A 27,790-nucleotide genomic window follows, 5' to 3' on the forward strand; every position below is an offset into this window, starting at 1 on the left:
GTTTTCACTTTACTAATCTTATTAAAACATAATGAAAGAACTCATTTTTCACCCAGTTGCCTGGGAGTTGTCGTCCACTGGGAGTTGTTGTCCACCCCTCTCCCAGTGAGGGTGGTGAAGTACCCAAGAGAGGTATCAGACTGGCTGATACATGTACAGGGTTCATGAAGTTGGACTACTCTCGAGTATGGTGATAACCATGTAACCTGGATGTAGTTCATAAAAATAGACTACTCAAAACATTTGTAAAAAGTTGATGACTAAAGATTTTTACTAAGGGATACTTAGTAATATCTTAATTAAAAAGAGCTTATTTTCCTAAAATTTCAGCTTCTTGCCTGTCAAAACATGAGACCACTCCACCTTCTTGGCAGTGGCCAGTTGGGTGTAACACCTACTTGGCAGCTCCTAGTGCACAGGATTGCACAAGCAATCTCCAGCAAGGTCATTAACAGGGCACAACTGAAAATATGTTCTCAACCTCCTCTCAGTACATGTACTTACTTGCAGGAGTGGAATATGAATTTCCAGTACTGTTGACATGCACTTCGTTGGTAAGTGCATTTTTGAGGGAAAGCAGTTCACAGAAACACAAAAAGAGACATAGGGATAGCACCATAAATGTAATTGAAAATACTAAAAGTAATTTTTTTTTCATTCAATTTCACATGTGTGTTCTTGAGAGGACAACAGCACAGCAGGCAAACGGTGTCTGAGTTGTGAAGCTGATGGTATCTCTCTCACTATGCCTTCATCAGCTATCTTCAAAAAAACCTGAACCTTCTAGAAAACTGACTTACCAGCGAGAGTATCTTTCTTCACAAAAGAATTAGAATTGATCTGTGTCACTGTATCAGAACCCAGACAGTTCATGTGTGAAAAGAATTACTGCTGGAAATATATTCTCTCACATCTGATAGTTTCTGAAGAAAACTCCCCCTTGACAGAATAGCCTCATGTTTGCTTCTGTTGCATAATGTATGCTAACCTCCCTGGCACCTAGACTCACCAAAATAGGCCTCACAATGAATTTTATTACAGTAAAGGCTGACAGCCAGCAACAGCTCTGTGTTTCTTTATTCCATTCTCTCTCAAAGTAGTTATTTTTAATTAATTTTCCTTCTATTCCAAAAAAATGTCTGAAAGGGGAGAGTACAGAAGTAATTTATATTTTGCTACATACATATACTTTCAAATAATGCTTGGGAGAAATTAAAAGAAATGTTAAAACCCTATTTAAGGGTTGCAGGAGCCAACATGGGATCAAACAGAGCATATTGGAATGGATCTCTTGCTACTCTCTAATGGAAGGGATGCATGGGGAAAATCCCAAATCATCAAAACTCTGCTGGGGAAGAGGAGGGATCCATCTTTCTTTTTCCAAGAATTGTACCAGTATTATGCATGTTTTTAAAAAGGACGAGTGTTATTTTGTGGATGAAAATCTCCATCTAAAGATAAGGGTGATACCCAAAAATGTAAAATTAATTTTTACATTGAAATTACAGTTGAATAATTCTGATAAGTATAGATTTAGGATGTAAGGACAAAATGTAAGCAGGTACTGCCTCACTGAAGCTACTTTATTCAACACTGACACTTGACCTATTCTCTGAAGTACTAAGTGCTTAGGAAGGTTTAGAGTGATATTTTTTGTTCAGAAACTCTGAAATTCCCGCCATATGTGAAGTGGGAAGTGGGTTTATTTCCCTGGAAAACAAGAACATACGTATTTCTAGGATGCAGCAGTTTTAAGTTACTCCACAGCGGTCCCGACAGCCGAGGCCCACGCGTGCACATGGCACGGCCGTGTTCCGCAGGAGCGCAGGCGACCCTTGGCAGCTCCGTCCTCCCCTCGGTGTGCTGAATCCTTGCTTCCACAGGCGCGATGCTCAAGCCTAGAGAGGAGCTCCTTGTCGGGGCAGGCTCCGGGGGCGATGTTCCACACACACTGGCATCTCCAGGAGGTGCGCTCCGTGCAGCCCTGGCCTCGGCTACCCCTGCCAAGCGATTCCTGGCAGAGCTTCCTTGCGACCCCCGCACACACGCCCTGCTTTTCCTGCAGGAGCAGCAACTCTGCTGAGTATCACTGAGGATCTCCAGGAGCCTCGCTGGAGATAGCCAAGGACCGCCTGGCCGCGATCGCGTTGCCGTGTGCTCTGGGATGACCCTGCCCGAGCAGGTTCGACCACAGGACCGGCTGCGCCGCTTTCCAACCTGGCCCACTCTGTGACTCTGCTGACCCCGCTGCCACCCCAGGGCGTCCCGCGGGCACCGCCCCGCGCCCTGCTCCATCACGGGCACACCGCTGGGCTGGCCCCGACTTCAAAGCCGTGCCCAAGGCAGGAATAGCGACAGGGTAGGCGGGACACGGGGCGGGGACCAGCCCGCACTGACGCCGCTCCCCTGCGGCCATGCCGCGCCCCCGGCCCTCCGCGGCAGGACTACAACTCCCGGCACGCCCCGCGGCGGGGCGGGGCGCGGGCCCCACGTGGGGCTTAGAGCTGCCCGTCGATTGGTCGGTGCCGGGAGGGGGGCGGTGCGGCGGGGAGCAGTTCCGGTGCCCCGCGCTCGGCACTTGTTTGGATGCTGCCGTCACATCATGGCGACGCGCGGGGGCGGCGGCGCGGCGGGACCGACCCGGCGGACCCGGAGCCCGAGCGGCGGCCGAGGGGACGAGGCGGCCCCGAGCGGCAGCCCCGAGGTGAGACGGCGGCGCGGGCAGGGCCCGGCGGGAGGGCGCTCCGCCTCCCCTTCCCCGCCGGCTTGCGGCGCCGCGCTCCCCGCTGCCCCGTCCCCACGCGGCCGCACGGGGCAGGGGCGGGCAGTGCCCCCGCCGCTCCCGGCAGCTTCGTTCCCGGGCTGCCCCCGAGGCCAGGCGTGGGCTGGGGAGGTGGTGCCGGTGGCCCCCGGGGGAGCCGCGCTCGCCCCGCGGGACCGGGGGCGGCCCCTCCGCGGGGGGCGCGGGGCGGTCCCGCCGAGCGCGGGCCGCGGGGGGGGCAGCACGTGGCGGGCGCGGGGGATGCGCGGCCTGGGGGTGCTCCCCCCGCCCCCCGGGGGTCCCCCCGGAGACCCCCCTGTGCCCCCACCGGTGGGAGCGGAGGGTGGCCCTGCCCGCGGGGGCGGCGGGAGCGTTTTCTTACCCCCCGGAATAGATAAAAAAAGGCCTTTTTCTCTCTTTTTTCCGTCCTCTGCCGAAACCACACTGAAAGCAGCGGTGTCCCCAGTGATGTTACAGTAATTTCTAGTTGCGCGTCCGCGTAGGAAAAGCCTGAAATACACCTACTTGGTCGCGGAGCGGCAAAAACTTAAAATATGCTGCGATTCAGCGGCTGTATATAATATCACCCACTCGGTGTTTTACGTGACAGAACCGCCTTGCGAATCTCGTGTGCTGCCTAAGTGTCTCATCCTGTGTCCTTACACAAATTCAGGTGGCTTTTTGCGGTAACTTTTTTCCGTGGTGCAAAGGATAACAGCATCCCAGAAATAGTAACTTTGTGGTGCTGGTGGTTGTTTATTTTGGCTGCTAGAGAGAGGTCTAGGGAATTACGGAGCTAGTTTTCCTCAATGAAAAACTGTCTTTTGCTATGTGTTTTGTGAAGATCTTTACTAAGAAGTGACTTGTAAGTAACTTTAATGTCTGTTATGAAATCAGGTTATGATGATGTTTAAAAGAGAACAAAACCCCAAACAAACCTGCATTCCATATTGTTTCAAATATTCACAGTCAAATGGTGAAATGTGGCAGGCAATGTAAAGCAAATTTTACTTTGAACTTTTTTCTCTGAATTAAAAACTGTTCAGCATTCTCTTGCACATTTCCCTCCCCCTGCCTTGATACACAGGAGCTTCTTTATTTTTAGGTTCCTTGTGACCTGTTTGCATTGGGAATTCAGAACTTGTCTACCCTGATTTTTCCAGAATCATACTGTGGATGACTTGAAAAATACTGGGTTTGTAGTAAGGAGGAAGTGAAACCTCATTGGCGGAAGTGATTCATGCTGTATTAAATGGTTTTCTTAATTAGCACCTGTCTTAGATGCTTACATTAAAGAAGGGTTGGTGAAATTCACAGCCCTGTGCCCTGCATGTAAATGCACTAAAAGTTTCCAAGTAAGCTTTGGGTTCCCGCAGTGAATTTTTTGCTAGAATTACAGGAAGTGTTTATCATGAATTTTTTAGGTCGCTCAAAGAATCACCAGCAAAAGCAGGTTTCATACAAAAGTGAAAGGACAATAGAGTTTGTTGGTAAGGTTCCCTCTACCGCTTACTGCATGGTTAAAGCACACAGAGCAAAATCACACTAAAATCAATCAATCTATACGAAAATGAACCAAATATTGGCTACTTGAAAGGCTGGGGAAGGGGGGAGAAATGAGAAAGATTGGGAAAAGTAAGGATAAAAGGGAGTAAGGGAGACCCTCCTGTTGAACCACAAGGCTCAGAGTAGACCCTCCTACCAGAGTTAGCCCCGGACTTGACCAACAGTTTAAGCCCAAAGGTTTTAACAGTTTAATCAATAGCTTAAGTTAAACAATTTAACTAAAGGTTCTGTAGCATTTACTATAGCACAACAGTAACTCGCAGGCCTCACTTACTTACTAAAGTACTTAAGAATCTCAGGGATTCACACGTTCTCAGTATAGGTGCTATAGCACACACAGACCTGAAGAGTACGTACAAGGTATATACCTGTAAAAAATTCCCCTCAAATCCAGGGAAGTACTCACGTCAGATGCCTTTCTGTCTTCTAAGGGGGCAGAGAGTTGGTCCTTGAGGAATGGTATTGGCCCAGGCTCCATCAGCATTCAGCAGTGGTCCTCCAAGGACAGCAATCTTGGGGGTTTTGCTGACTCTCAGAGGGAGATGCTGGCCACAGCCCACTGTGGTTCAGGAGAGCTCAAGGAATCTCATTTAGGACCTCTGTTTATAAGGTCTCAACAGACTGGGCTTTAGTCATAACAATTTTTCATCCTAGGCACAGTTTTGGGTCGGTAACTTTCTTTTAAAGTTTGGTAACAAAAACATTGTTCCACTTGAGTTGTTATTCAGGTAAGAAAACTAAGTTTCCAAGGCTGTTTGTTAAAAACCAGAAGCTTGTTAGACATCACTAGTTCCTGGGAGCAGACAGTGTTTCTGATAAACTCCAGAGGAGCTCAGTCCAGGTGCTGCTCCTCAAGGACAAAGCCTAATGAGCATTTGTGGGATCATGCTGTGGCCTGGGGCCAGGGTGGGAGGGTGAGAGATGCACCACCACAGTTTTCTGATGTCTTAAGCTAAATGAGGAAAGATTTTTTTTTTTTCCCTTTTGTGGTTGTGTTTGAGGTAAACAAAAAAGCTTTTCTTAAAAGCAGGCATGTCATCTGTGTCATCAGGCCACTGAAAGACCAAGAAAAAGAAGCGTGGTAAAGGTAACAGGAAAGAGCAAGGACCATAAGCAGGGGTCATGTGAGAATGTAGGTGTCTGAACCAATATCAAAGACCATGTCTTGAATTGTATGGTATTAATAGTGGAATTCTGTTAGTATTCAGTCTGTATTGACTTTTATAAAGATAAAATACAAATTTTGGAAGCAGGTATTTCTTAATTGTCCTCCTGCTGTGTTGGGACCTCTAACCTTGCAGTGCTTTGAAACTAGAGATGAGTAATACTGCAGGTGCCTCATCCAGTGTTTTGAAAGTAGATAAATGAGTGCATAGAACATAGTTTTTAATGTAATGACAGAACAGGGTGAAATGTTTGCTTGAGATGACTTTCAGATCGCACAACTAAGATCTTTGTTCAGTGGGGAAGCCACCTCAGAGGCCCTTAGGTTTTCAGAAAGGTATAATTAGACTGCATGATCATTCAGGTCAGTGAGCACAGTATAGAGAAGTATTGCGGGGAGAAATAACTTAATAAGCTAGTTTTGTGGTCACATGCTTCTGAATAATTGTGTCTGGACCAGTGGATGAAGGTGTACCTGTGATAAAATTCAAACTTCAATTCTGTGGCATCCTAAAATGGCAGTTTTTCTGCAGAAGTTATAAATAAAATTGCTATCAAGAATGAATGATTTTTCAACACAGTTGGTACAGTTATGTTAAATACAGTCTTCTGGAGTATCTGCGCGGAAGAAAAGTACATTACATACATGTTTTCAAAAGTAAGTTTTTCTCTATTAGGAGGGAAAAGTAAATTGTTGGGATGCCCGCAGCCTAAAATTTGTTATGAATCATAAACACTTATGATAAATGCAACATACTTTTTTGCCACAATATTTTTTTAATGCAGTTGGTCAGGATAAGGGTTGTAAAGCACTTGTGTCCAGTTTCATGTGGAATAAGTTTGAAAATTTAGTCAGCTGAACAGTGTTGTCCAAATTGGTTTTTTTGGAGCCTGATGCTGAGCAAATGATTATATATATACTTATGTAATTAGGTTGTCTTAAAGTTGTGAGAATCTGGTTTATGTGCACATGTTTCTTCCAAAGCTTTCAGGATATTTCTTGACAGTGTTAGCAATTACAAAGGCTAAGGTTGTAAGAATCTTTTCACAGCACAGGCCAACTGCTACTATGGGTATGTGGGAGATGTCTTGATAGATTAATGCTAGTGCTTATATTTTTTTAGGATAATTGGGTAACATACAGGAGAAAAAGGATGTTGGTGTAGCTATTAATTATGGTTTCTTTTAATATAAGGTACAGAGAAGTGTTTTCTGGTGGTTTAGATAAAGGCTGAGTATGTGTGTATATGCAGGAGTATGGAATACAGGCACACATAGTATTGACAATAAGCACAGTATATTTTAGGTAGCACTGGCTTGTGTAGGTAGTAGAACAAAAAAAAATGTCGGTTTGATACATTTTGGCGTGGTGATAGGACAAGTTCCGCCCAGGTGTCTGTTCTGTCCTTATGTGCGGCGCATGTTGCTGAGGCAGTACTGTTTGAACAAATGCTGGCTTAGGCTCTTGTGATCATAATCAGTTTCATAAATAGGATACCTGCCTTGTACTCTGATCTTTTAGGTATGAAGCAAGTAGAGTTTTCCTGATGTACACCTTTTTTGATCAAGGTATAAGTTGAGAGAACAGAGCAGAAGACTGAACAAAAACTCCGGGGTGAGCAGGACCGTTGTTACCAGTAATTTTCCAACAGTCATCCTCAAGTTGATTGTCCTATAACTGTACCTTATATAGCTTGAACATGATATACTTTTCAGAAATGTCAGCATCTTCTAATAGCTACGTTTCATAGCTAGGTAGGTAGGAAATATTTTATTTTTTAATGGTAGAATTTTGATAATTTTATGATCTTATGAAGTTGTACTTCTCCTGTGCAACATACTCGTTTTGCCTCTCTAAAAATCTTTCTAGGCATATAATAACCTGATTCTGTTCTGTCAGGTTACGAACTACCTGAGGCTTAAGATGGCTGGAAGCTGAGAGAGCATGGTAGCAGCTAGAAAAGGTAGCAGTGATTTCAGTAGAAGGACTTTGCTGGGGTAGTTTTGTTTTTATTCAGTCAGTACTGAATCAGCGCTATTATACAATGTGCTGTGGGAAGTGCTCTGTTCTGGCTGGAATGTTAAACTGAGAAGTTCATTAGCCTGATGAGCACATATTTGAAAAGATAAGAGGTAAGAGTTGGGGTTTTTCTGACCATTACCTCAGTAAGGAGGGAGCAATTTCAATGATAGGATATGATACCATGTGATACCATGGTTTAGTACTTAAATGTTCTTGGTGTGATGTTTATTATTGCTGTACTTCAACTTGAAGCTTGATGCAGACCAAATCTGACCCTACCTGTAGTTTTAGTGTTTTAATAATAGCATTGAGTGTATGAAGGCTGTTTAGATTTATGGTTAGTGTTTTTAATATCTAAAGTGACAACAAATGGAGAAAATTCTTTGTTAGTCATAATAAGGAAATCATCTAGCTATTAGTGTTTGTTGCCCCTGTCAGGCAATAGCAGAACTTCTGTTTTATAAAAGAAAAACAAACACTTTCTCATCTAGGTTAAATAAATTAAAATTTTAATATGTTGTACCACTACTGTCAGATCTACTAGACTTTATGGACTACAACTCAATAGATAAGAGTTTAACTTAAAGAGGGGGTTTGGGGCTGTGGGGGCTGTGGTTTGTTGTCTTTTTTTTTATGTTATCAGATTGTTCTAGCTGCTGGTAGAACCACCTCTTTAAATACAGTATTCTAGCCTGTGGTCAGTAATTTGTAATTGTATTTAAGATAAGAAAAATGGATATTTTTTACAAAGCCTGTCTGCTGCTACACTGAGCTTTGGTTTTGCAGGGAACATTATTTGCTTGTCAGTAATCTTTGATTAGTTCCATGGTCCCTGGAAAGCCGAAGGAAAGTTGACCAGTTCTATATATTTTTACCATCTTTATAAGTTTCAGATATATTGGAGACTTGAAGGACACTTGTACACATTTTTCTTCAATTTAGTATTCTGATATTTTTAACTTCTTTTTCTAACTTCTCTGTTAAGACTTCAGAGAATGAGTGTGAAATTCTAAAAATCATAGTGGGTTTTTTGACAAAGGATAGAGAATATTCAAGAGTTTAGAAATAATTATTGTCAGTAAAAAATTGAACTGACACCTAATTTGACTTCAACAAAAAGCTCTGCTGAATTAATGAGGTGGTGGTGTTCACTTTGTCAAACTTCCAGATGCTGTAGAATATGCATGTGAATTGCCAGCTCTGAATCGATGTTTAGGTTATTATGATGGTTTGCCAGAAGAGAGGATGGGCATATCATGACTTACTGGTCACATGTGTGTCCCTGCTAGCGTTCGTTCTTTTTTTCCCCAGAAACAACAGAATTTTCTCAGATGAAAAGCAGTGGAAACTTTTCGGTTGTCTAAATTTGAAGCAATGCTTCTCATGAACGTCGTCTTCTCGACGGTGTTCCAGTACTTCAGTAGCCAGTGTTAACTGTGTACCTGTGGTGAGGATAAGATATTTTATGTTTAGTTCCTTGTGCTTTGACTGTGATTAGATTGACTTTTATTTTTTAGTGGCTCTCATGCTTTGGCTTCTTTCCAATCATCCTGCTCACACTTCTGGTTGGCAGGATTGCCTATTGCTGTGCAGTGAACTGGGGTGAGGAACTGATCTGGCTGTAAATTGTCTTAGAACAAGTTGCATGAATGTTGTTGCTAGCACAGAGGAGGTGGATATGAAAAAGGGGAATGAAATGATAGCAAGAGCTGCTTGGGCACTGCTGCTGTTCAGTGTGTAACCACAGCCAGTCAGGCCTTGTCAGCTCCTGTTAGAGCTGCTGGCAGTTTTTTGCTCTGCTGTTGAACAGAAACTCTTAAGTCTGTTTACAGATATCAAAAAGTGTGGAAATGCTCTGCCAAACCAGAAACTTCTGAGTTTAGAGCTGACTTTCCCTGTGTTTTGCCAGACTTCTTAGGCGCATCAGTTCATGTTTTATGCAATGGAAAAACTACAAGTGTCAGCTGTTGTGTTGGGACTGCAGGTGCTCTGGTATCATGTTGTGTTCAGAATACTCTGGTCTTTCCTGTCTTGTCAATTTAATGTGGCACGCTATATTTGGCATCTGTATGAATCATGGTTTTTAGAGAACATCTGTGCCATGGTTTCAACCATTGGTTTTTACAGAAAGGTTAAGTAAGCTGTGCTGTTTTCACATTTCTTGTCTGTTTTTGTGAAGCATCTCGTTTGTTTAGATGACCCCAAACTTGCAGGGGTAAACCTTTAGCATGCCCATGGAAGACCCACAGTATAAGACAAGCTAAGAAAAAAAAAAACAACCTGTTTTACAGTTGACTTTTTAGAGATGTAAAACATTGGAATTGATTATTTGTCACACCAGTTCAATTACTGCATGACCTTTTTAGGCTTCTATCAAGTATGTTGTCTGACATGACTGGACAGTAAAACCACAGTGCATTTATATTGGTCCATAAAGCATGTTCATGATTCCCGCACTTGTAAAGAGCTGTGCAATATGAATCTTCCTTGGTAAGTCAGCAGTTGCTCCTTAACGTCTGTACAGATTATTTGCAGTTAAAAAGCTTACTTTGTGAAGGGTACTGTGTGAATTCCATCTTCTCAAGGATGGATCTACCTTAAGATAAGGTCTAAAGCAAGGGACTTGCGTTAAGAATAGAGAACAACAAAGCTGTTATGCATGAACATTGCAAAAAGGATATATATTTGTTAAATGATTTTTAAATAACTCTTTCAAGCATGCTGAACAAATTGGGAGTCAAAATATATCTCACAATATGTTATTACTGTTGGCTGCATTCCTTTGATGTTGGCTAATTCCTTTTGAAGAGGAAAACAGTCCTGTGCAGAATATAAAACCCAGTGCAAACTCCTAGCTTTAAGAATTAGCACATTTTTTAATATGAAAATGTAAGATAATCTGAAATTAATTTGTGCCTAAACAGCATAACTACATATAAACAAGCACTGTTTTTATAATTCTTTATGATTTTAAGGCAATTTACTTTATGTTCACTGAAAAAAAAGGAGAAGGATCCCTTTACTTTGGCAGTAAAGTGAGTTCAACTCTGATTATCATGCTTTTAGCTATCTATGCACGTTGTATAGTGGGGTTGCAAGTGAACAGGAAAAGAATACCCCACCACCTCCACACAGTCCCAAACCTCTGCAGTATAACCAAATAAACAAAACAAAATCAAAACCCAACCATACACCCTTGAAGTTCTCATCAGTCTTAAATGTCTTTAGAAATTGAAAGTGCTGTTCAGGTGATTGAGAGAGGGTCTGTAGCTGCTTGATAAGCTATAGAGTGTTATATCAAGAATATCAAGTGTTCTGCTCTAAAATATGAACATATCACTGCAACATTCAAACAACTGGTGATGTTGAACTTTTTGGTTAAATGATTTTGCTTTTTAGGAAGTCTTTAGAGAAAGTGCTGTTTAATTGAGCAGAAGTAATGTATTGTTAAAAATCATAGGTAATAGGATTCCAAACCTGATGCCAGTTAATATTCACTTCTTTGGATGATTTCGCAGATGAGAATTTTGCCATTTCAAAACCAGATGTGCTTCTGGCCCTGCTTATCATTCTGGTTGTAACAACCAATATTCTTCCATTAAGAGCTGACAGTCATATTTGGCATTGTGATTGAAGTAGTTTAAGCTCTTACCCTGTCTCATTGAAGCAATGCATTAATGTAGATTTCTTTACACTTCCTAGCAGGTGGGTTTTTTTGTTTGTGGGTTTTTTTAATTTTACTCTTATTTGTCCAAGCAAAAGAAGGCTGGAAGTTTTCATTTCAAACACATTTGCTTGAGCATTTACTTCCACTTCCTCCTTTCTGTTCTAAAGGTGGTTGGTGCTACCATGGAAGAAGTTGGATCTCAGGAGATGGGAGTGAATAACCAAGATCAGCTGGTGAAGAGCAAATGCAGTGAATTGTCTGATATGACAGTGCAGCACATGCAGTCCAACTGTTGTGGCCTGGAAAACACAGGCCCATTGGAAGAGGCTGAGTATATCGCAAAGAACAGAAAGCACCCGGGATCCACATGCTGCTCCCAGGAGTCTCGGGAGGAGACTCCAGGGAGAGAAGAAGCCCGTACTGATCCACCTGATGGCCAACAAGATCCAGAGAGTGAAAAACACAAAGAGAAAACTTTGGGTGTGTTCTCTTTGGTGTTTTGATTTTTAAATGGCTTTAATATTTTTGTCAAATAGCTAAATGCATTTGCTTTGTCTCAAATTTACTCTGTAGCCAAAAACTTGTCACCTTCAACACGATACTTTGAGAAACTACGCTTCTGCTTAGGAGAAAATAGTTCTTAATGCATATGTAAGACTCCTTCAACTGGCAAAGCTATTTTTATAGGAACTTTAATAATAATAACAATGTGGTAATTGCTAATCAACTTTTTAAATTTTCTGGTTTGAATCTCAGATTACGTTGTTCGATGCTGCCAAAGCACAGCTGATAATTAAATTCCAAATGCTTATTAAAAACATTTGTGTGATTATCCTTTAATAGCAAAACTTAACCTTTTAGATTTCATTTTTTCAAATTTTTCTTTTTGTCTGTGCTATTGTAAAACCAAAATATTTTTGTGGTTCTAAGAGTAAAGTAATTTTTTGCTATCTAAGATGTTAAATGGCACATAAGCCAAGACAATTTTAGTCTTGCTCTGATGATTTCCCATTTGTTATCAGTTAGGATTATGCAGCTCTTAAACCAGAGAACAACTTAACTGATTAATTTCTCATGGATTTATATTTTACTTCTAAAGACAGGCTGCTTTTCTGGTATGTTTTTTTCCTCAGTATCATTGTCTTTCATCCATTTCATAGGCAAAGAAGTGTTATTATTAATGCAAGCCTTGAATACACTTTCTACTCCAGAGGAAAAGCTGGCAGCTTTGTGCAAGAAGTATGCTGATTTGGTAAGTAATTTGTAAAGATAGCAGGAATTATTCATGTGTTAATATTAACTGTGGAATGCAAGCACAAGTAATTCAGGACAGTTAATGGTTTTGAATATTTTTCAGTGTTGGGGAAAAAAAATTGGACTCTCAGGCTGACTATGAGTATTGTTTTAGCCAAACTTTCCTGTAGTCGTTTCACTTCTGTGTTACTGCCTAAACCCAAATTAAAAATAGGCTTTGATATCTTGGTGTTGAAACATAATATTAGGATTATCAGAAAAACTAAGAGTTCTTTGGGGTGTAATTATTTTCCCAGTTTTTGTCAGTTGATAATGCTTTTGTGGTAACGTTTTACAGGATAATGTTTTATTTAGTATAAAGAGAACATACTGTCTTACAGAGATTTTGGGGGAAAAATATATTCATTTACATTAAACTCAGTGATTTTTGGGGATTAGGGGGCGTTGGAAAGACTTTGCTTTTTGCTTCCTGATCATGCAAAGGAATGGATAGAAAAATATACATTTCTTCAGTAACAAACCAGAAAGAAGCAGTTCATAAAGTGCATTCCTACTTCAAGTAGGCAAAATGATAATTTATTCTCTAAATTAATTGATCACAAAATTGGAGGGGTAGGGGGTAAGACTCGTAAGTTTCACTTTCCAGAATGTTCCTGGAGACAACAACACTTGATTTGTTTGTCTTGATACAGGGACAGACAGGAACTGAAAAACTGGAAATACAGTGTGTATATGTTTTCCCACTGTATTTGTAGTTATATAACGAGTACAAACTAAAGACATAATTTTGAAAAGCTTGACAAAAGCATAAGATGTCAAGTGTATCATATGCAAATGTTTTTGAAAATGGCATAATGGCTGTACAACATGGCATAACTTTCCTGAAATAATTTTTTTTTCTTTGAGGTTAATAATGTTTCTAAAACTTTGAAGATGATCTAGTGATAGTTGTTTTTACTCACAGAGGCAATATTAATTGCTTAAGGACTGACTTACATTAGTTCTGTCAAGGAAATCGAGTCCTCCTTGGAGGTCTGTTACATTTTGGCTTTGTTTTCCTTGTTCACTCTCACATGCTCTTGTTCACATGAGTTTATTTCCTTCAAAACCAGCAGCTTCTCTAAGAAGTCACTTTCACTGAAATGAGAAACAGTAATAGTTCTGTAGTGCAACTCAAGAATGGGGGAGCCCACCTAAAAATTAACTTTGATATTGTGAGAGAAAAATGCAATAAATGAGTCGGTTTTTGTGGGCAATTGCTTGTGTATCTGAATTGTCTTTTGTATCTGAGCAAACAGCTCCCATGTCAACTCACACTGGTGATGATGATGGCCTGCATTAGGAGCTAGGCCAGCATGAATCCCTCAATTTTGCAGAAAGAAAACAGTCTGCACTACCTGCACTTTGAGTTTTATTGCTGAAGGAAAGATCCATAAACAATTGGGGAACAGCTAGGCCAAATGAACTGTAATTTTCTTCAGGCAGCTTGGCAATCAGAAGAGGTGTGATCGCATTTTTTGCCCTCCCAGAAGATGATCTGTAGTCGATAGGTGCAGTGAGCATTCACAGTCCGTGGATAGTCGTCATCGTAGAAAACCGCTTGCTTTCCTCAAGATGCTCAGTGTGGCTGGGAATCTGGGTGGGAGCTTGTCTGGGTGTAAGAGTAGCTTTGTTTTGGCTAAGTGAGTCTTAGAGGTACACCTGTTTCCCTTAGAAAGTTTAGGTTGGATCTGACTCTGTTCCTTTTAAGATGCATTTTTTTCTTCGTGATCGTGGTGGTAAACCACTGGCATAGGTGTCAGCTTTAATGCCAGCAGAGGTTTGAACTGTGTATGACAGTGCACCTACAATGCTTTTTTTCTTTTTTTAAAGATTCATCATCTTTAAAGCTCACTGTCAGGTTTTTCAGTGGTGTCTCATGAAAAGGACTGTACAATAAAGGTAGGAATGCCTCTCTCCTGGCAAAAGATCTTCCACAGTTTTTTTTTTCCTAATTTGGAATCTATCAGGAGATCAGTCTGTGGTGCAGGAAGGTTTGCATCTGTGGTGAGGTGATATGTCTCACACTGGCACGCTTTTACAGGCCTGAAGTTTCATAGGTATGCAAACAGCAGAGCCACTTGGAGTGGTGTTTTCTGGCCACCCAAGAAAAGGGCTTTTTATGTTTGGACATGAAAATATTTCTTTAACATTCTTTTCCCTTAAACTAGATTAAATATACATTTAATTTACCGTTGTCATGGAGGTCATTTATTCATTCTTCTGTGCTTCAACATTATTTTGAGCTCTTTCAGAAAGCCAGCATTTTATTATTCTTCTGTCATAGTGATGTTCCTCATTGCCAGCCCTCTTTTCCTGTGGTGTCCTGAGGCTGAGGCACTATCTAATGAGGAGCAGTGTAAGACTTAACATTGTTACCTTCTTTGCAATAGAACAGACTCTAAATATGGTTTCTCAGGGAGCCCAAAAATCATGCATAATGGAACTTACTGACAATGAGACATTAATGCAAGAAACTTCTGTTCACTGGATATTCATAGAGTAGATTTTGAAATATGTATACAGAGTTTAACTGTGTTATCTACCATCTAAACAGCCTAAAGGGAATAGAACAAAAATTTTGCTTCAGATGGTTGAGACTGCAGATCTCTTAAGTCATCAAAGTCTGGGCTTTGTAGCTTTAATAGTATTTGACTTGGTTTGTCAGGGCTGCTAGTTTTGTCTGTTCCTTTCTGAAATACCATAGCATTTCACAAACTTGTATCGATTACTGCTTCCCTTGGTAGGAGCTCCTGCTGATAAGAAGGAACTCTGCTCTGCACAGTTCTGTGGTTTTTCCTTTTTCATAGTAAAAACAATACCTGCTAAATAAACAGCTGTGTGTACCTTCCAGATAAGAGTGGGAAAAGTTGTGACTTGTTGAAAAGCCAGTCTCAGTTGGCCTTTAATTGTATCTACCATGTCCTCCTTTCTCAGGGCTGCTCTTACCCTGTAGCTGAATGCAGGCTGATAGCTCATGGTCAACGATAGGTCCATGGTGCTGTCCCCCAAAGGCAAATGTTTTTTAAGTTGGAATTAGTATATTTTCATCTTCTGTCCTTATACATTTAGAATTCTCTGCAGGATTGTGGTAATTTCTCTTTAAGATCAGCTTGGGTCTTAATAAAATTTAATTTCTGTGTTTTCATCCAAAATTTTTAAAAGTTTCTTCAGTCTGCTCATCTAGATGCATAGAAGTAGTTTCACCTATGTTTATTTAACAAATTTACTCTCTAATGTTAGTTGGAGGAGAGCCGGAATGTTCAAAAGCAAATGAAGATACTGCAGAAGAAGCAAGCACAAGTTGTGAAGGAGAAAGTCCACTTGCAGAGTGAGCATAGCAAGGCCATCTTGGCACGTAGCAAACTGGAATCTCTCTGTCGGGAGCTTCAGCGTCATAACAAAACTCTGAAGGTTGGTTTGTTTACATAAATTACAGTGCTGCTGCTGGTGGAAATATTACTTACTGGTCACTGCTTAAAATCAGGAATGCTAGTTTTTATTTGCCACTTTGCCCATAACCTGTACCTGTAGGAGACGAGTGGCACGTGGTGTAAGTGTAGTTGACTTTAAGGTAAAGAATGTGGGGATAGTTGACTCACTGGGTTCTTTTCCCCCTCTAACCAGTTCATATTACTTGCAGTGTTTGATCTTGTTGTATTTTTTCTGGGAGTAATGCTGATGAGTGCTGGAAAAAATAGCACAAGTGAAATAATAGCAGCATGAAATGGCAGGGTATCAAAAAAGGCTTAATTCTGTCAGAATATAATGGATGGGAGTGAAATGGAAAAGAGCCAAGAGATTCTTATCTGTGATTGCTGTAGGAAATTTCAGTATAGTATCAGTGCTGTTTTTTACATCTGGGAAATTCTGACACTTGCAAAGGTATTTATGTAGCATCTTAGTATTAGCCTCTCAGTAACGTTTGTAATGGTAAGGACAAGATATCTAAAAGTTCTGAAATTTCTAGTTTCTTTGTTCCACACACTTTACATGGCATAGCCAGCATAGCATAGCATGATTATGGCTTGTATTAGTTCTAGCACTCTAGAGCTTGAAACAGTACAGGAGTGAATTATCACCATTGTTTCTGACTCAAAAATGCGAAAAAGGTGCATGGTTTGACCTGAACACTTTCAAATATTCTCTCGTAAAAGGAAGAAAACATGCAGCAAGCACGTGAAGAAGAAGAAAGACGGAAAGAGGCAACTGCACACTTCCAGATTACGCTGAATGAAATTCAGGCTCAACTGGAACAGCATGATATACATAATGCCAAACTCCGACAGGAAAATATCGAACTGGGGGAAAAACTGAAGAAACTCATTGAACAGTATGCACTGCGAGAAGAGGTGCTTACACTGTACTTCTGTTGGGATTTTATTAGTTCCTTGACTTTAAGGATGAGATAATTATTGAAAGGGGAGCAGTAACCCTCATACTTTACAGCCCTTGTGTATATATATAATTTTTTATATTTTTACTGCACTGCTGAGAAAAAATTAATAGCTGTTTGGCCCACTGTCTACCTTTCCTGCCTGGTTTTGAATATCTAAATTAAAGAGGTATTGGAAAAAGTCTTTCACAGTGGAAGTGATCAAACAGAAATAAGTTGTCCAGAGGTTGTGGAATCTCTCTCTGTAGAGATATTCAGAACTCAGCTGGGCAAGGTGTGTGTAACCTGACCAGGCTTTGAAGTTGACTCTGGTTTGAGTGGACTAAATGGCTTCCAAAGGTTGCTTCCAACATAAATATGTATTAATTGTTGAAGTTGTTAAAAATTATGATTTCGCATTATAATGGGAGGGGATATAAGACTCATTCTCTGTGTTATTTCTTTTGGTTCATTAAGGTTGCAGTCTTCTTGGGAAGCTCCTTTATTTACATAGCTGCTCTTGATGGCATAGAATCAAAATAAGCTATATATATATATATATATTTAAATATGCTTTAAGAATATATTTGGCCTGGTATCATGGAAGTGTCTCTACTATAGGGCTAACTGAGCTGGCTTTAATTGGCACCAGGTTGTGAGCTAGCTGCTGCCTAAGCTACAGTGATGGAAAACAGCCAGTTCTCCTTGTCCGAGAGAGAATTGAACTCCATGGAGTCCTACAGCTAAGATTAGTTGGCTGGTTCTTAGTTGGCACGGGAGGTTTGGAGTATTATTTCTCAGCTGTTTCTGAGGGGTTGGTTTTTTTTGTTTTGTTGGTTTGGCTTTTTGTTTTGTTTTAAATCTGGATCGGTTAGAAAGCTCTCGGTAGGCTGGTTCCCCACCTTTTGCGACGATAAGAGTATTCGTATCTACCATGAGAGTATATGGGGAAGAGAAAAGGTAGGAAGCTGCCTTGTGCTACTTAAGAGATGGAAGTAAGACCACAAAAATTCAATGATTTGTGGAATTTCATCAGCTAGATAAACTTGTTGCAAACTTTGCTTATTTTGAGCTTGTTTTAATTATGAGGACTAGAGCTTTTAGAAGTAACAAAGTACAGTAAGGATTAGAGTTAGATCAACCAACTTTAGAAGTAAGGATGTAGACTGCTTGCTACAGGATTTTTGAAATGTCTGGTGTGAAGTGATTGACAGTATTGTACCAATTCCATAAAAACAGGCACCTGGCTTCTGTGAAAGGCAAAAAGGGTGATTATAATGTATGGAGATAGAGAGGGGGAAAAAGCATGTAAAACACTCCTTTGCTGCTTTTTCTTTTGCGTGAAACTTCTAAACAATGTCCATCTCCCCAAACACTACATTTGCCTTCACTGACTAGCAGATTCTATATTTGACTGCTGTGGTTTTCTTTTTTCATTTAGCATATTGATCAAGTGTTCAAACATAAGGAGCTGCAGCAGCAACTTGTGGATGCCAAACTTCAGCAAACTACTCAACTTATTAAGGAAGCAGAGGAAAAACATCAGCGAGAACGGGAGTTTGTAAGTGAATTCTGTCTGTGTTAAGAGAAATAAAACCTACCAGATCAGACTTTCCATGATTTAAAGCAAATACAGCAAATTGAGAGGACTGTCTTTTGAGAGTTAGGATAGAGTTCAGCAGTGAGGCTGAGATTTAAGTTTTATGTGTGATGCCTAAAATATTAATGCCCATACTAATAGGCAAGTAGTGTTACTGCTTGCATTTTGTCAGCAAATGTACTGAATATCATTTAGATTTTTCTTAGACTGGGAAACGGGCCGAAACACCAAAGGTACTTTTTTGGGGTCAGGAGTTGTAACCTTTGTTTTTATGCCCTAAGAAATAACAAATGCCAAATAAACCATGTGCTTTTCTGCACTGTCTGCCCCCTCAAACTATGGGTGATATTTTACTTGTATGTTGATAATCAGCAATTCACTTGCAGTCTTCTAAGCAGTTTTCTTACAATGTATCTGTAACTTCTAGGCAAAAGCCTTGCTTTTTCAGTGCAATCTTAAAGCGATCAGTGTTGGATTGTTCTTTTTTTTTTTTTTTAACATAATTTCTGAGTCATGAGCTGATGGAAATCTCTTCAAAGATGATCCTACAAAATGGTGACAAGTTGAAGCAAAGTAGGTTTGAACTAGTCTGTAAATTAGTGACTAGAGAAAGTGGAAAATAAATTAGAGCGATTACCAAACAGTTCTAAATTACATACAGTTTGTTAATGAACTGTTAATAAATTTAGTGGTTCAAACTTGCTACAGAAATAGAAACATTGAGCCGTTTTTCTGATCGGTAGCATGAGTCAATAAAAGCCTCTGCATGCCAATACATGCTTTAAATGCATGAAAGTACAGTATAGGGATAAAAAAGCCCATGTGAGAAAACGTGGTTGAACAGCCCTTAGGTGACATTAATGTTTGTTTATTTTTCGTTGTAGATCAAGGTAAGCCATTTTTAGGAATACCTTTTTCATTATGTGGCTTTTTGCATTGTTTTTTAGCTGCTTAAAGAAGCTACTGAGTCCAGACACAAATGTGAACAGATGAAGCAACAGGAAGCTCAGCTGAAGCAGCAGGTATCATTTTTAATGGAGAGATCTTCAGTAACAGTTCTGAAAAGAAAATACTGAGATATTTATGACTGTAGTGACCATAATGCAACATCTGAAGAAACTTTAAATTTATCAGATGCTTGTGAAAAGTACTTGGTATATTTTTAAATTAAGTCTTAAATTTATTTTCCAGTAGGTAGGTCTTCAGTAGTGAAGCATGAATGATAATTTATAAACTTGCTGTTTAATACATCTGGAGAGTACTATTACTGGAAGATGCTAAACATGGAATTTCTGGAGTTAGTGTCCATTTAAATTAATAGTGTTAATATTAAATACTAGAATATATGAAATCTTAAGAAGAAAAGTTTAAGAAAGTTTAGCTTCTCTGAAACTGTTGCTCTCTCTTTTTATCTTTGGGTTTTTTTATGTAACTGTTCAGGACCAGAAAGGCCCTTGTGACTATAAAGAGTTGGATGGGGATTTTTACCCAGGCAGGTTTTAGAATCTGTTTCTTACTGCTTCTGTCTCATCCCGGGAGGATGGAGATTTGGGAACAAGCCATGTCACATTTATCCCTGTAGCTATTCAGATTTAGTAACCTGAGTATCTCTGTCCACAAAAAAACCCTGCTGCCTTCGAATTACTTGTTTGCTGTAGTATAAATGTTACAGCAGAATCCTCTCGGAGAGAGGAGAGATGGTCTCCAGTTTTGGGGCTTTGGTTCTGGATCACCTCCAGTCGTTGACCACATGTGAACTCAGCACGTAAGGCACAGGGAATGGTAGTTTCATTCAGCATCAGAGCACCTGAGAAGCAGTAGCTGTTCAATTCACTGTATGTCTGTTATTGCTTTAGTTGAGGTTTTCCGTCCTGGTTTCAGCTGGGATAGAGTCAATTTCTTCTCTGTAGGTGGTACAGTGCTGTGTTTTGGATTCAGTGTACAAATATGGCTGATAGCACACTGATGTTTTGGCTGTTGCTAAGTTGTGTTTATCCTAAGTCAAGGGCTCTTGTGTCTCATGCTCTGCTACTGAGGAGGTACACAAAAACCCCCAAAATAACTGTGAGGGAGCACAGCCAGGACAGGTGGCCCAAATTGGCCAAAGGGATATCCCACACCACAGAATGTCATGCCCCGTATATGAACTGGGGGGGTTGCCCAGAAAGGGGCTGATGGGGGTTTGGGGATGGGGTCTGGCATTGGGCAGCAGGTGGTGAGCAACTGTATTGTGCATCGCTTGTTTTTTCCTTTTTATTATCATTATTATTATATTTTACTTTGCTTCAATTATTGAACTGTTCTTACCTCAACCTACAATTTTTACTTTTGATTCTCCTCCCCATTCCACCGGGGTGGGGAGTTGGGGTGAGCGAGCAGATTCGTGGTGCTGAGTTGCCAGCTGGGCTTAAACCATGGCAGTCTCTTTGAAAGCTGTTCCACGCCCTTTTTTTCATACTTACTGTATCTAATTCTTTTCTAGGCTTTCCAGGAGTTATGTTAAAGTGTGTGTGTATGTGTGTAGTTCAGTGTAATCATACACATCTTCATGGGAATTGAACATAGAAGCATTTGGATGCTTCCAAATAAGGGGATTTTTTCCACACTTAGTCTTTTATGGTTCTTTTCCTAGTTAGTTACCCTTTATTTAAAATCTCAGTGCCTTTTTTGTTGTTCTTTTTGATAGTTACAGTGAATATAGTTTGTGGTTTCCTGGGGCTGACAGATATTTTTTGTAGAATAAGATGAGCTAGAAAGTTCAGTGACAATAATGGCAGAGAGTCATGATGTACTGCTGACAAACTGGACTAATTCCTTTTATGTAATTTCCTTTGCTAATAGAGCAGAATACAATATTTCTGTGCTCTGAATTGTATTGTCCTGCAACCCCCAGTGTAAGAATTGAGAGAACTGATAGTCTTCAGTGGAAGTAAGAAGTTACTCTTAAATGGTCATGTATTCTTAGAACATCAAATCACACACTGTTTTAATAAGAATCAAACTTTTTTTAAAAACTGTTATTAAACATATTTTGCAGTTCTTTCTTGGTGATTGACCTTGTGGTGCAGAGCAAGAAGTTTTCTGTTGTCGAATGTTAATGTTCTTGACTTTTTAAAGTGTCATGTTTTTCACTGTTACGTTAATTTCTTGTCAATATTCACTTTCCATCATTGTTGCTCAGTGGGTAAATTACATTGGTTGTGAATGTGTATTTTGGTTTCTGGAATCAATCATGTTTATTTCGTCCCAACCTTGGTTATTAGCTTTGGCTGGTTAAGGAGGAAAGGTAGGTATTTCCTAAGTTTTAATTCCACTAACCATGTGCTGAATTTCCTGTAGATGTGTATGTCCACAGATCATTTGTTTTCCAGTGGAGAGGCAAAAATGAGATAGCGATAAACTGTGAGGTCTTCCAACACTTTATTAAACATAATATTCTTTGTACTTCAGAATATATTGCTATTCTGTAAACACAGAACTCTACTTCATGTATAATTTGAATGGCATGTTTTCAGACAAGTTCTGCATGTTCCTCAAATGTAAATTGTAGGATAGTTAAAAAAAAGATAAAGCAAGTTCATGTTTTACTATTTCCAGTTTAATTTTGCCTTGTACCTTAATATTTTTGTATTTGTATTCCACTGTTCAGATTAATGTTCTTGCCTCTTTTCCAACAGCTTTCTCTTTACATGGATAAGTTTGAAGAATTCCAGACCACCATGGCAAAAAGTAATGAACTCTTTACAACTTTCAGGCAAGAAATGGAGAAGGTATGTATAAAATTACCTATGAAAATTAATACAAAAATAGAGAAGTAATATAGAAATATTATAAAAAGTAATACAGAGATGCATGCTGTCACTGAGTTGCATTTTAGATTTTGTTTGCCTTCTGAAAATATATGGAGTATTTTGACATTTACTTTGGATCATAAGATAGGTCATAAGAATTTGTCATATTATGGAGAAAATGTAAATTTTTCTAGTTTTTTACCTACTTGCATAATATCTAAATCCTAATTTCAGTGTTTTACCAAATAATACTTCTCTTTGACTGTGCTTATATTTTAAAACTTCTTTTCCTGGAGCTTTTTATTACTTGTACTTGAAAGTTGCTAGTCTGTTTCTTTTAAGACTCAATCTTGTTTTCTTTGAATGCAGAATCTGTATTAGTGGGGTTGATTTTATGCAGAAACACTTTTCCAAAATAACTTGTTCAAACTGGACTTGGAAAATAACGCTTAGAAGACAAATTACTTATGTAAAGCCACCTACGTTGCAACACAAACCACAAAATTAAATGTTTTATTTATCTTCTGTAGATGACAAAGAAGATTAAGAAACTGGAAAAGGAAACCATTGTGTGGCGTACAAAATGGGAAAACAACAACAAGGCTCTTCTGCAAATGGCTGAAGAGGTAATTATCTCCTTAGCAGCAGAATGGCTGAGTCCTAGAGAACTTCATACAGTTTTTCAGTTTTAGAGAATGGAAGTGATACACGGTAGCCTCTTCTTGGATTGTTGGCCTTACCTTTTTTGTTGTCCTCAGGCATGGAAAGTGAAAGGCTGCTATGTAAATCTAAACCAATGGCACAAAAAAATTCAGCCTCACCTTTGCTTACTGTTTCATTGGTGGGATAATGCGTATGAAATCACAGGAGCTGAATGAATTTTAATATTCTGAGCAAAGTTCAACCAGTGTTGCTATAAAAATCTGTTTTAAACATACAAGACTGACTTGAAGGAAGGTAACCCATGTGTAACAGATCAGTTGCTTTCTTGCATTGCTGCTGCTTTGGAGGTCATGAGGTGCCATTACTTGTGTTCTGGCGAGAGTGGTGCTGTTCAGTTGTGCCTGCCCTGTCTAAGGCCCAGTTCAGGGGTGTGAGGTGTGACGCTGCCAAACCATGCTGGGTCGTGTAGGTTCTGCTTATAGCACTGCTTATCTTTCTGTTCTTACAAGGAGCTAGGTAATAGAGCTGGGACTATGGTACCTTCTGACCTGGATTCTGCTGCTGGATTGCGGATTTCCTACTTCTATGCACTTCTCCCTGTAGTTACCATTATCTGGGTTGTAATTGACTGCTTTATGGGATAAATTTGAAAATGTCAGGGTCCTGGTTGATGCCCAGCCCTCACATAGCATTAAATAGTCATTTAGGCCTTGTTGCTTGTTTTTAAGGGTGTCCATTGCCACTCCAGCTCAGACAAACCATCTGAAGTGTAGTTAGGTGAAGTATTCTGAGGAAATTTGCTCTAGTTCAGCTGGAATTTGACCTACTGGAGTAATTAAGACTTAATATTTGGGATTAAATAGTGGTGATTCTTTTCATTAATTTAGGAAAAAAAACCCCAGGTGTATCACAGAGCTTTTATTTCTTTTGTCCTTCAGAAAACAGTAAGAGATAAAGAATACAAAGGCTTTCAAATAAAACTGGAGCGTTTGGAGAAGCTATGCAGGGCCCTTCAGACGGAAAGGAACGAGCTGAATGAGAAGGTGGAGGTGCTCAAGGAGCAGGTTTCTCTTAGAGAAGCAGATGTGGATCTAGCTGTGCAGGTGTTGCAGTCCTGCACACTCAACTCCCACGAGGAGCTGGGAACTCCCATTGACACGGAACCAGGAATTCAACCCGATGCGGAATCATGTGCGGCAAATAGCTCAGAAAAGACTGTCTCGACGAGTCCTGTTCCTGGCACTGAATCTGTAGACTAAAATGAAGTGTAAACACTGTATTGAGAGATATATTTTGTGTATAACTTTCTCTGTTGGTGGTAACTATTTGGTTTTGTGGTGAAAATTTTCTTACTTTTTCTACCATATCTGTATTTTCTTAGAACTACTGGACTTATGTGGTACAGGAAGCTGCATAGCAGCTTTAAATAGCTTAAACTATAAATTTTCCACAACTGTGTTGCACATCTGCCTCATTTTTTAAAAGAAAATATTTTTCCATAAAAGGATGCATGTGAGTTTCCTCCCCACAACACAAATCACTGTCATGGAAGACTGTGTACAGATACAACATCGTTTGGGGAAAATGGTGACAGCAGGTCACTTTTTTATTTTAAAGAACAGCACTCTGGTTTTGTTCATTGACTTGCCACTCAGTATACTAAAGATTACCAATTTTTCCAGTAAATTTATCTACTAAGGATGTCTAATGGCCAGTAAAAAATGTCAGCTTTTCCCCCTAGTATGTTTCCATATATATGAATGACAAAGTAAAGGTCCAGAATATAGTAAAAGATATGTGTAAAGGGTTTTATGTCCTTTTGAAAAACACAGCTTTGAAATCCATTAATTTGCAGCTGGTGAAACAGGGTGTACAGCTTTTTGCAGATGTCTCAGGGTTGTGTCATAAAGGTTAGTTTGGACTGTTTGCCCTACCTGTGAAAATGTTAAATATAAACGTGTGAGAAAATGTACAGCCATGTTACCGAGTGGGATTTTGCAGCTGTGGAGCCTATTGCACGGGTGTTGGTCACATTCTTCCCTCTTAGCTGTAGTGTGTCCACCACATGGTTATCCTGACTAGGAAGATCCATTACTGCCTAAGCAAATATTTGAATTATTTGGAGGGCTGGAAAATAGACACTCACTGCTGAAGGTGTGGAAGATGGGAGTCTGGCAAATAGGCTTTCTCTAATAGCTGGATTGCAACAAATATACATTAGATGTTAGTCAAGCGTATTTGTGTTATAGTTGAACATGAAAATTGACGTACTTTTCTTGAAGTACAGTGTGGAACTTCCTGCTCATTCAACCCCAAAGCTGTACCAGTTGGCAGAGTGCCTTCCCAGTCAGGTTATCTGGTAAAGATGGTACTTCACATTCTTACACTAACACACCACAAGCAAAGCTTCCTTGTTAACCTTAAACCATATTGTATTTTCCTAGAAAATTTGATACCCTCATTATGACTTCTGAAAGAAACTAGGACCAAGACTTACTTTTTGGCAAGGCAACGTGTGATGTAACTACAAGCTACCCTTAACTTTAGTTCCCTTGTATTTACTTTCTAGTTTTGGTTGCTGTCATTTTAAGAAATACGAACATGTATAGCCTTTTCTGGTACTTAAAGTTCTTTGCACTTACTTGGGAGGGAATTTCTGAATCAAGCACATCTCAACAAGCTTCCCACCCCAATGCCCTTGACAGTTCAGTGGCTAAGTTACTTGAATGTTCAGGCTGCACTGAGCTCCTGACCCTTTTCCTGTAGTAATGTAAGTTGAAATAACGTAGCTGTCTTTGAGAGAGGATAAGGTTATAAATATGTTTTAGCTCATACCACTAAGAGGAACTGTGCAAAACTGACATTTCTGAAATGAAGCAAATGGGAAGCTGACCGTCTTTCTCCTAGATTTGTGTGGGTTTGGTGCTTGTGATCCAAGCACAGTGCAGGAATGAAAAGAAGGTAGCAATGAGCAGTCAGTCAGGTTAGACTCAGAGCTTTGAAATGTTGATCATGCTAACCGTATGGCATAAAAAATAACTGGAAAGAAGTATTTCAGACGTGCTGTTCGAATTATGTGCTTTGTGGAATCAAGCTTGAAAAAATAGTTGTTCTGAGAACTGGCTTTCAGCTAACACTAAGCATGAAGTAATTTTCCTGAGGAAGGGTGAAAAACTTTGATGCATCATACCGTTGGCAAGGTAGGACATGCAGTTTTCTATTTTTACAATTTATTATTTGGACATTTATATCCTGAACAATTCTTTTTATAGTGCTTGTTCTATATGGAGGCAAGAACGAATTTTTGGTCCCTGCTGCAAGAATATTTTAAAGGGCTTTTAGAGAAATGACAGATGTATAGAACAGCAATACAAATATATTTGTTACTGACTAAACATGTAAATGAAGCAAAACGCCCCAAGGGAAAATCTTGTAAAACAGGGGTCTCCTTTCTCTTTCCTACCCTCACATACCCATGTCATAGCAACTTATCTGGCCAAAGCAAGCTGTACTTTGCTTCCTGAAACCAGTCAGTAGAGTTTCATTGCTTAAAAAGTGTTCTTTGAAAAAAAAAAAAAACCAAACTTGATGTAAAGGGTAAGCTCAGCACTGTCACTGATCTGCCATACTGCAGGCTATTGCACTGCCAGGCTGCAGCCAAATGGGCTCCAGCAGGGTTTTTAAGTAAACTTGTATTACTGCCTTTCTCCCACTACTGCAAACTGTTTAACTTGGGATGTAAACTGATGTAGCCTGAGATGAGTGTATCTAATTGTCAAACTCTGGGGCCTGATTGACAAGTTTCACCACGATTAAGCTGCAAAAAGCTCAATTGTATGCGATTCAAGACCCAAATATGTGTATACCTACACAAGTAAGTTAGGGCTGTATCTCTAATGTTTTGTCCTTCCTTTCATTACACCTGGTTACGTTACAGTTCAATTCTCAGGTGTTGCAGAAAATCTACCTCTTTGGACTGTAGATGGAAATAACTGTGAAAAAAGTGATGCAGAAATCTAGTTTGTGCTAAACACACTGCTTTATTTTTACAACCCATGTCTGCTTTCATGAGGAAAAATGATAAATGAACAGGCAGTCTTTGTTTTGCTTTTCAAAAACATTTTGTAGAGATTTTTCACTAATGTGAATCTGAAATTTTATCTACTCGATTCTGTATAGATTAAGTAAATAAGTATGCTTAATATACTGGACTCTGAGTTTTTCTTTAACATCATATTCATGTCTTCAAACTGAATCTACTGAAACTATTTATTTGAAAAACCAAGAGTGAAAACTAAAGATGTGAAATTTGAGTTCAAGCGTATTGCTTAAGTGAGCTGCCCCTCGAAGGGGCTGTTCCGGGGTCGTGTCAGTGACTTGCACATTCCTGGCAGCAATTCCTGGCACTGCATAGGCTGAGGGGTGGGTGAGTCCTGTACTCACCTCACCTTGGCAGTGTCCTGAGGTGAGGGTCAGTCAGACCACAGAGGGCAGAAGCTCTGGCTGGACCTGCACCTGCCTGCTTTGAACTCTGCTCGTTCCTTCTGTCTCCCAGAATTTATCCATCATAGTTCAGTTGGTGCAGTGTGAAAAATATGGGAGTTTATGTTAAAAATCTTTTTTTTCAGTCAGTTCATCAAGTGCTCCCAGTTCTGTCATACTGTGTGGGGTGATTTGTTACTGATGTACACTCCCTCACAGTTTCCTAATACTGAAAAAGTGTTCTGTTTGCCTTTTTTGGCATAACCCCTAATGTTTGGCAACTTCCCTAAACTTTGTTTTGTTTTGGAGCAGGTTTTGAGTTCAGTTTTCCTTTGTGTCTGTTTTTTCCAGGTAGCATTTAGAACTGCTCTACAAAAACATACTCTGACTCTTTGAACATAGTAT

The 27,790-nt window shown here is 39.9% G+C and overlaps 2 protein-coding genes across 2 annotated transcripts in view; one reads left to right on the forward strand and one right to left on the reverse strand.

Moving 5' to 3' along the window:
* RBBP7 (RB binding protein 7, chromatin remodeling factor) overlaps nucleotides 1–27,790 on the reverse strand; it is a 436,269-nt gene that overhangs the window by 395,498 nt on the left and 12,981 nt on the right. The window lies entirely within an intron of this gene.
* TXLNG (taxilin gamma) lies at nucleotides 2,580–27,107 on the forward strand. Its single transcript, XM_050331919.1, has 10 exons — nucleotides 2,580–2,704; nucleotides 11,349–11,661; nucleotides 12,342–12,433; nucleotides 15,718–15,888; nucleotides 16,632–16,826; nucleotides 18,291–18,410; nucleotides 19,397–19,471; nucleotides 22,127–22,219; nucleotides 22,771–22,866; nucleotides 23,842–27,107. Exons 1-10 carry the CDS (start codon nucleotides 2,603–2,605, stop codon nucleotides 24,160–24,162), a joined length of 1,578 nt encoding a protein of 525 aa, XP_050187876.1. The 5' UTR covers nucleotides 2,580–2,602; the 3' UTR covers nucleotides 24,163–27,107.

The sequence above is a fragment of the Myiozetetes cayanensis genome, unplaced genomic scaffold (assembly GCF_022539395.1).
Source record: "Myiozetetes cayanensis isolate MyiCay16 unplaced genomic scaffold, myiCay2020 scf5-8, whole genome shotgun sequence".
Lineage (NCBI taxonomy): Eukaryota > Metazoa > Chordata > Aves > Passeriformes > Tyrannidae > Myiozetetes > Myiozetetes cayanensis.